General features: G+C 42.4%; 1 protein-coding gene across 1 annotated transcript in view; it reads right to left on the minus strand.

Annotated features, from left to right (window-relative positions):
• The window catches only part of LOC104126702 (netrin-4-like), a 50,876-nt gene extending 42,003 nt beyond the window's left edge, over positions 1–8,873 (minus strand). The window contains 2 exon segments of the mRNA XM_009639294.2: positions 1,425–1,966; positions 8,807–8,873. Coding sequence (XP_009637589.1) covers positions 1,425–1,966; positions 8,807–8,873 — 609 coding nt within the window.
• Between the last annotated feature and the right edge of the window lie 1,374 nt (positions 8,874–10,247).

Raw genomic sequence — 10,247 nt, forward strand, 5'->3', positions numbered from 1 at the left:
CTCTTTCCCCATCTGTGAAACAGCAACAGGACCCTTATTTACATATGTGCTGAAGAACATTAAATGGATCTTGCAAAGTACTTCCAGATTTTTGATTAGTAGGTACAGAAGAGTGGAAAATTATATTAGTTGCCTAGATTCTGTATCAATGTGGCAAATTGTAATCTCTCTGCAGAAGACATTTGGATGTATTTGACTTAAATGTATCATGATAACTGACCAGCAGAATTACTACTCCAGGAACAAGATGGTTTAGTAGTCAGATGATCTGCTCCAGATTTCTAATGTGCAAGGATGTTTCCCAGCCTGTTGCACAAAGATGAACTCAGTCTCCCCTTCCTGCTGTTTCCCTGTCTCAGGTATAGTACACTAGTTTCTTTCTTCTCAAGTGCATTTTGAAGTGCACTGCTGAAACTACTGTGTTTTTGAAGCCTATCTGGACAATTCACCTCACACCTGAGCTTAATTTGCAGCAAAGTATTACTGCCAAACCTGCATGATCACTTCCAGACAGGGAAACCAAGAGGACTGTGACTTCTCTAAGGAAGAGAGAAGGAAGTGAAAGGACTCCAGCCACTGTTGTGACTATAGGAATGTCTCATAATCTCTCTTTGTGCCTTTCTGTCTCCTCTATAAAACAATACGAATTATATTTACCATCTTCCCCATTTAAACTGTTTCATTTAAAGATTGATGAATGAAAAGGGTTATAAGTAAACTAGGTATCTGATTACTAAGCAGTCATTAATGTTCATATCAGAGGAATTTATCAGAGCAACTGTACATTTATTTTAAAAGAAAGCCTTCTGCATATGTTTAGTAGCACACCAGAATATTCATACCAAGGGAGGGCCTTTTCCCACTGTTGAATAGTGAAATCTGGCTGCTCACTTCCACCTCTTGTTTCTAAACAGTTTCATTTCTGGAGCCTATGGCTTGATACAACCAGATAGGTCACCTCCAGCAAAAGTTACATTAAACTTAGGGGAAGGATGTATTTAAAAGTCATCCAATCATCTAGGACTTTTTATAAGGAGAAGAAAAAGAAAGACCACACACTTTATGTCATCCTAAAGTAGGAAAACAGTTTGGATAAATCAGACTGTACAAATGTGTACTTTCCTACATCTATTTTGTTGGAATTCTAATTCAGTTATTGGTATCTGCAATGTAAAATTAGGCAATGTTAATCCTATCCTGTTCAACTCTCATAAAAGAAATCTGTTAAAGCATTTCCATTCATTTTCATTGATATATAAATTCTCTTCTTCTGCCCCTTTATTTTCTTAACACAAAGCCCTTAGGGATGGGCTACCTTTCTTAATTTATACGCACAGTATCTCTTTGAGCATATACTCTCCAATTTTCAGCCAGTCTTCAGCTGTTTGACATTAAACTTAGTCCAAACCTCAGTTATTGCTTACCTCTCCTCTGGTGCAGGGCACTGCATCTGAATACCTGGATGTACACATGGAGCCCTCCTCAATGAGATCATCCTGGAGCCCAAAAGTTGCTGTACAGTTGACAGAGAAATACTTATAGGGCCTCCAAGTCTGCCCATAGTCCTGGGATCTTTCCAACACCATTGCAGCTGGGCGAGGTGACTTGAACACAGCAATGACATGGGTCAAGTAGAATTGTGTTTCAAAGTCCAGTCTGATTTCTTCCCTGTGTACCCCTTGGGCAGACTGCCACCAGGAGATGGGGTTTGCAAAGAAATCATCTGTCATATCCGCAGGGAGATGGGAGTTATCAGGCTGGTTGGCATTGCATTTGGTGCAGCGAGGCTGCCCACAGCCATGGGAGACCTGACGGAGGAGGTTCTGGTCTGGGTAGAAGCAGTACAGTTCTGTACTGTTCTGGCCACATGTGGTGAGAGTGACTGGTGTCCTCCCTGTTGCAAGGTTTCCCACTGGCGGGTTGCAAGAACGGCCATTACAGCGGAAGGCTCGTAGCCTCATGGGGTCTGAAAGACAGGCAAAAGAAACACTACTAAGTAGAATTTCCCAAGTAGTTCTCAGGCTGTAGCACAGGTGTCCATGCAAATGTTTGGAGTCCTCTTCTAGGGACTGACATCCAAGAGGACTCCTCCTAAGGAGAGCTACTTCATCTTTTCACACAAACTTTGGAAGGAGTTTCTCTATAAATCTTGTCCTTATTTTTGTTGCCTAACTCAGAAACTGAGGTCTTTAGAAAACTAATGCTTATGGTGCTTAACTTTGATTTCTGTTGAAAATGCAGTTTAACCACAGAAGCCTTGTGTTTTCTTACTTTCACTCTAGTAAAGCTCTGTATCTGAGGACTGAACTTATTCAATGCATTTATTTTTATTGTTATCAGAAAGCAAAGTCAAACTGTACTGTAGATACATTAAGAAAAGAGATGATTCCTGCTCAACAAATTACAGACACTAATTGCACATACAAACACATAAAGAAAGCATTTATTTTTATAGTTATGCGGTACTGGCATAATTTTGAGGGGTGTTGAGTTTCTACTGCTCCTGTTGAGATCAGTTGGAGTTGATAATACTTAGCAGAGCTGAAAATCAAGTCTCATTTAAATACCTTGACATGGAGGAAGGTGACTATATTCTGTTTGCCAATTTGCAAATACTGTCAAATTTTTGGTATCTTCAATGTATATATCTACTTATTCCTAAATTAAGAAAAGGTAGGGATAACTACAAAGTCATCATATTGTTTGGAAATTAGTAGTGTCTTGGGATGCTGGAATTAAAGTTCATTTTAAAACCTTATTACCATACTGGAGAAAACCGCCTTTCTAATGACATACAATGTCCTCTTTGCAACTTAACAGTCTAGGAGTTAAAGACTGACCTTGCAAGGTCATAAATCTAATCCAAGAGGTCACAAGTCAGGTGACTGGGTGTAAGTCCTACAGGAAATGACCCTTCCACTGAAACATAGGATGACCGTAAACCCTGGGTAATCTAGGAACAGTTCAAAGGTCAGCTATTAGTTCAACATTCTAGGTCAAATTTTAAAATCCCTACTCAGTTTATATCCAGGCTTTCCTCAGGCAAAACTGCTTTTAAAATCAAGTTAGGTCAAAGAAAAGACTCTCTAATTCAACGTTATAAAAATACTCAAATCATAAATTGGATCATCATTGTAGTTGGATGAAACCAATGTCCCTCTTTCCAACAGGAATGTTTATGGTTAAAAAAATGTGTTCAGCATGTATGGTTTTGCCTCTGAGTTGCTTCTGTCCTTAGTTCCTTAGTAATATTTCTGCACAGAAAGAGAGGCCAGAGAGAAAGGTCAGAGACAGACATTGTCTTGGAAAATGCCTCATGCATTTTGCTTCCCAGGATTAGGACACAAAATGAAGTTGCTGTATGTCCACTGAATCCTGTTGACCAATGGTGTGTGCCATTTTAGCTTACGTACAGCATAAGGTAGTCTTAAACTTCAGATAGCAGGGAAGCAGATGATCTAAAAATGCTCTTGACTACTCTTAGAAACAGTTGGAAGCCACCTTTAAAGAACTTGGACTTAATGTGTGTTTGCCTTACAGACATTGTAAGCAGCAGCCTCAGGAAAAGAGGGGGTGTCTGGAGACCCAGTAGGTTTCCTCCTGTTAAAGGTTGTCATCCACCAGTGGCTGGAATGGGCTGGCCAAGATTTTTTTTTAGTATCCCAGTGAAGTACTATGAGACTGGCAGAGCTTAGAGGGCAGCAGTGCCTGAATTATGTGTGCACCTTGTTCTTGAATCAAAGGAATGAAAGCTGCTCCTCCTCAGTCCCACTACCACTCCCTGTGCCAGCACAGAGATGAATTTTCATGAGAGAGGAGGAGTTGAAGAAGACAGCTGGAGAAGAAAGGAGAGAAGACGGGGATGTTTGGCTCTATCAGTTCTGTTTGCTCCCCAACTTCAACTGAGCAGGTGATTCTTAGCACTACTGAAGATCCTCCACCAAGCCCTCAGACCATCCTGACTGCTCAATGACCATTTCAATATATTTTCTTTCTGATTATGAACTTCTTATTCCATCTGAGCCTAGTATAGTTACAGGGGAACACCAGAAGCTTCAGAGATTTTTATCTGGGTGGTTCCTTGCAATTTCTCTGAGTCTTTTTGTCCTGAGAAAGGACTCAGGTTTCCACGAGATTTTTTTACAGTGTCCCCCTTTTTGCAGAGCATCTGAAATTCCAGATTTTTGTCTGCTCTGGAGGGTAAATTTCACTGAGTCAGTGATTCTGGAAATAAAGATAAATCTATCCTTGAAGGTGAGCAATCATATAACGAGCATGCCTCAAGAATGTCTTTGCAAGTGGCATTTAGGTTCATGTTCACGTTCAAGCTGTTTGGTAAAAATTACTGGAAATACGGAAAGCACAGCAATTTCTGTGTTTTAAGTAGATTGGATATTAACTGATTTTGGTCAGCACTGCAGAAAGGTGTCATCTTTGCCTCCAGAGAATATAAGTAGGACTGGTCTTACAATTGAGCTTTGAACAAGCATTAGCTCTGACTAAGAGGCAGGTTACTTAGTTTTGATTAAGAATGGGTCCATGTTACAAATGCTATTTGATTATGGATAAATATACCATGTAATTAAAAGAAGGTCCATCTCTATTGATGGATCACACCACCGAAGCTTTCACAGAGGAAATGCGATGCTGGCATTCTAAATTTAAGGAGTTATATAGGGGAAGCTTTGCAGACAGGAGTGTGAGAAAGTAAAAAAGGAAATATTTTTTAAAGGGAATGGCCGCTTTTCATATTTCCCATAAATGGGCTATTAGTCTTGTATTGAGTTTTTCAGCTGTTTTTATCTGAACCTGGAAAAGGAAGAAAAACATGGTTATTCTGAACAACAGTCACAAGAAGGTTTATCTGCTCTGCCTGCTAATGCAGCAACATCAATAAACAGTTCCTGTCTGAACTGCTGTGTCATTAGGAAAATGGGAGAAGAACAAAGTGCAAATTAGCAGAAGGGAGTATGAGAGAAGGAGAGAGACTGGAAAACAAAATCTGAAGTCGATTAAAAGCTTTGCATTTAAAGAAATCAATTGGCAGAACATTGCTTGGCCACAAGGATAGCGTAGCCTGTCCATCACTCACCGATTCTGTGGAAACAACATGAAATGTTTAATCTGGACTGCGAGGGGAGACTGCTGCAGAAGAGAAACAGCAGCCAGGCGAACAAATAACTTACCCCAACTGCCAGGAGGACTCATTGAATAATTCATAGAGGACTAAACAGTTTGATTGCACACGGGCACTGCATGTTATTATGAAGTTGATTAGCTTTTACTCCGTGGAGGATGGCTTGGCTCCATAAGTGGTATGATTAATTTATTTGTTTGTTTTCTGGTCCCTCAGAGCTGTGCCACAAAGTGGCAGGTCAATGGCACATGCCCGGCACGTGTTGTAACAATGGTGTTATCCGATGATTAGGGAATCATACAGTTCAAGGGAGGTCATACTATTGATATTCCTGGGACACCATTTCAAACAGAGATCTCTTACTTCAGAGCCTTGTAACGCAACAGAACATTGTAGACATTAACTAAAACCAGGTTCAATATTTTTAGGGTTTTTCTTCACCATCCATTGGATACCCAACAGAAGAAAGGTCATATGGCAACTAGGTCAAAGCCTGCTGATGTGACTGGAAAGATGCCTAATATTTTCTAAGTGATTTGAATTGGAATTTTTATTTCTTTTCCATATGCAAATTTATGATTTTGTGTGTTCAAGTCTCCTACAGTGAGACAGGAGAGTGAATTTCTCAGCTCTGAGCAACATGTAAACACTAAAACCTGTGGGCATCTTCTGCTATTTCTGATGGAGCAGTTTCATCATGTATGTCCAACTTGGATTTCACTTATTCTATATCTAGTTAACTTTTTTCTTAATAACCCCAAATCTTACATGTTCTTTTAAAGCTAGCCAGCCTGGGGACATGAGTTACTCAAGTTTTTATTAGTCAGACCTAGAATTTTACCTCTTAATGCTAGTTACAACAGAAGTGCTATACAACCCTTTGGTTTGTCTGGGGCCAACACGCAGTAAGTTTGGCAAGTCTTCATCCATCTATGACTAGCCTGATGTATTTCTGCACTAAAGTAGCCCCAATAACTGGAGGTAATGAGCCAGCCTTCATAAATACCCAAGAGGTGAAGTTCTGAATATGCTACAAAACCAAGCTGCCTCCATGACCTGAGGCATGGACAGAATAAGATCCCAGGTCTGGGCTCTCTTCCACTGTGGCCGATTGCAGTCTGCCTGCCCGCATCCCTCCTGGAACAAGGGTGGGCTCCAACACCTACAGCTTCACTTGCAGATGAGCTGAATAACCCCAGACCAGAGGAAACCAAACCCTGCTGATAATCAGGTCCTGCAATGAATTTTAAGCTTGGTGCTAGAAATAGCCATTTTTGACCATACCACGCCCCCTCTTGGAGGGCTGCCATCGGGAGGAGAGCTGGCCCAGGCACTGCTCCCCTGGGGCGGTCGGGGCTGGCTGGGGCTGAAGCAAGAGCCCAAGCTGTTGTCAGTCCCGTTAACTGTCCCAATATGCAAGAGTTTTCAGACCAATGCAGAGTTTCTTTGAGGGGAATAATGCCCTCCACCTGCATAAGACTAGGGGAAGGCTCACCCAAGGGTCACATCTCACAATATAAAACCTAGGTGATTCCTCCAGCCTAACCACTATGAGCTTCCTTTTTTTTTTTTTTTTCCCTTGGTATTATATTTAAAGATCTAAGGAGCAAGTCTTGACAGCCCAGACTCTCTTCTCTGCACAGAGATGGCAGAAGGCAAATATTGTACTCCCCACAAATATTCTACTTCAGGTACACCCCACACAACTGCTCCATCAGTTTGTTTCATTTCATGTTGGAGGGACCAACTATAGGGCTGAAAAGGGAGTTCACTGTATAGGCTAATAAAGTATGTGAAAAGCACACTTCCCTGTACACCTCTGCTCAGGAAAAGGCTGAGACTTCCAAATCATTTTACACAGATTGGCTAAACACTGTCTGAACTAAGCTTAGTCTGAACAGTACTGACCTTGCCTGTAACAGGACCTGTAAAGATTCAAGGTTAATTCAAGATTTTTATATTGCTTCTAAAAAAAAAAAAAAAAAAAGGAATTAAAAATAAACAGGTATCCCTTGTGCTTGCACAGGCTGATGGTCTGTGCAACCTTTTGACCAAGCAGCATATATTTATTTAAAGCGACATTGAATCCTTAGCATCGTCACCTTCAATATCCAATTATTTTGCTGTTCTTGGCTGTGTCCTATACCATTATTCTGAGTGTGTTTAGTTTCATACTGAACACGCTCCCTCCCCTCAAATTCACTTTCCAAGCAGGCAGCGTGGGCTGCATTTCCTTGAAGATTCATTTTCACTTTGTGAATGGGATGCAGAGGAATTGAGGCTAGTTTATAAAGCTGCTTTCCACAGCAGTATCAGCAACTTTACAAGACACCTCTGTCACCTTTCTGTGCTATGTATCAACATATGTGTCCTATGGGGAGAGTCCTCGCCTGGGGAACTAGTGAATGCCCAAGATAAAACGCTAAGAGAACTAAGGTACCAGGTCCTCCCTCCACTCATTCCCTGTAATGTTGTGATAGGCAGCCTTTTTCCCAAATGAGTCACTGGATAACATGACAGGACTGTGAATTCATGAGCTGTTTTCAGTGTTTAAGAAAATATCTCTTGCAGTTATGGAAATCTGATGTCTATGTTATCAAAAAGGTCCTAGCTGGGGAATGATCTGAGCTGAAGCCACCTGATCTGCCTTTGACTTGCCTGGAGCTTGCAGGGCAGCTGAACACTTCAATTGCTTTCAAATCACTGCAAGTAGGGTGTTGTTCCTGTCCTGACACTCTGAGCACACAGGTGAAATTTAAACCACTGGTATGCTTTCCTGTGCAGAGAGAGAGATCCCAAGCCAGTACCCCAAAGGAAAAGTCACCAAGGATGTATTGTTGTTTTATCAATAATTATTTTTATTTTTCTGACCTGATCTGCATAATTAATCCCTTTTAGCCTTAAAGATGTATTAAACCACAGCAAGAAGGAAACATTTTCATGCTTTTCTTCCTTACCCTTAAGGAATTTTTCTCCAGGTATTTTTAGGACCCTATGTAAATACCATTGCAGCACTATCATTCCAATATAGGCTTATTTGTACACACACATATACATATATAGCTAATCAACTTCTCTTTCTGTCCTGATCCATTTTCTCTCTGATGCTAATTTAATCTTTTCCACTGCATGTTAACTATTAAGTCAGGGAAAATAATGAATGGACTGCCTTGGACAAAGAGTAATTCCTAAACAGTGCCTCTGACTTTTAATGATGCAAAATTAAGTTAACAGAGAATAATTCAGATTCCTACAGTGATGCTGTCCAAGGATGTTGTCATTTCACTCCTGTCCTGCCTAGGAAGGCAGTGTTTCATCCTCAAAACAGGATGAAATATCCAGCATATCTCAATCCATCTATGTCTGTCTTCCTCTCTTACTTTTCTTATGTTCACAAAAATAATACACTTTTTTCTTTTAAGGATGTATGAAACTGTCCACCCTGTTATAAGTCTTTGGGAGGAGGCTGTGCTATAAAGCTGTGTATCATAGGGAATAAGAAGCATTTGAACACATTGACTAACCCAGATTCCTTACAAAAATCCACTCTAAAAGAAAGATGTTGACATACTTTTTTTTAGCAGACAAACCTGATTTCTACCCCTTTTCCCCTTACTAAACTTAGGATAAATTGTTCCATGAGTGGCAATATTGATTTATTTTGCTTACCTGCTTCCCCATGACCAGAAATAAAATATTCCAAGAACACAATCAGCACGATGCCTTTATGCTGCATGGCTGTCAGTAGAGTATCTGTCCTCAGTGAAGCAAAAAAGAGCTGCAGTAATCTACAGGTTTGGTGCCTGCATGGCTTTTCTGTGTTTTCTTTCTTTCTTTCTGTTCACCTTCCTCTCAGTGTAGGGGTCAAGGCTGCTGTCTCATTCTTCTTGTTCTCATTTGGGTCCAGAGGTGTTTTTCTTTTCAGGGCTCAGATGCCTTCTGGGTGTCAGCCGTACATTGCTTCCATTAAATAAATAAATAACAAGGATTTTCTGTGTCTTTACCCCTCTCCACGCAGCAGGCCGGGGATGTTCACATCCCTGATGCAGCCCCTCGAATGCACCATCGAGGGCTGACGCGACGCGGAGAGCTCTCTTCGGTCCGGTCCTTTGCAGTTGTTTGGATGCTATTTCGAAACTTTCATTTCTGCGCCTTGCTTTTGGGGGAGCTTCGTTTTGGCTTTGCCTGGGGTCCCCCTGGCAACCTTCCCTGCCCCCTCGCACCTCCCGCAGCCTGCTGCTAACCGGGGTGGCGAGGGGGTCCGGGCAGCGCGACCCCGGCTTTGTTAGGAGGTCTACCCCAGCACCTTCTTCCCCTTTGCTCCCTGCAGCAGAGGGTCATAAGCAGAACAGAGTTGGCGTTTCTCCCTGAGAGATGATGAGAAGCAAGTGCTTTCTTGGCTCTCCTCTCTTTTTATTTTGGTTTGGTTTATTTTATTTTATTTCCCTCCTCCCTCCGCTGTCACGGAAGCCACTTCTCCCCCACCTCCAAGGGATTTGCTCCACACAGCGAGCGCCAGGGGATAAGAGCAAAAAACAAACCCAACGGCAGCTCGCCGGAGCGGGTGCCCGTGCCCGAAACTGCAGCAAGGCTCGGGGCGGGGGGGCCTCCCCTCCCGAGGGCTGGGCCGCCAGCTCAAGTTTTGTCCCTGCCTCCCTTTCAGCCTCCAGCACATCTCCCAGTCCTAGCGGGGCAGGTCCCCTCTCTGCTCCTGTCTGGCTGCAGAGGGGATTATGACAACATGTGATCTTCTTCCTGTTCTTTATATGTGCTTTTGTTAATTTTTTCTTTTTTTTTTTTTTTTTTACTTCTGGTCTTTCTACTTACATTGCAATGCATGGGTTCTGCACTCGTCGGCTGGGCTGGTCCCTGTCGCGCTCAGATGCAGGCGTTGTTTTCCAGCCGCATCTTCTCCTCCGGTGCGTGTGTGCGTGTGCGTGTGTGTGCGCGTGTGTGCGTGTGCGTGTGTGTGCGGGTGTGCGTGCTTGTGTGCGTGTGTGTTCGTGTGTGCGTGCGTGTGCGTGCTTAGGTGCGTGTGTTTGTGTGCCTGTGCGTGTGTTTGTGTGTCTGTGCGTGTGTGTGCGCGTGTGTGTGCGTGCGTGTGTGTGTG

Source organism: Egretta garzetta, unplaced genomic scaffold (genome assembly GCF_000687185.1).
Source record: "Egretta garzetta isolate BGI_Z169 unplaced genomic scaffold, ASM68718v1 scaffold215, whole genome shotgun sequence".
In the NCBI taxonomy this organism is placed as follows: Eukaryota; Metazoa; Chordata; class Aves; order Pelecaniformes; family Ardeidae; genus Egretta; species Egretta garzetta.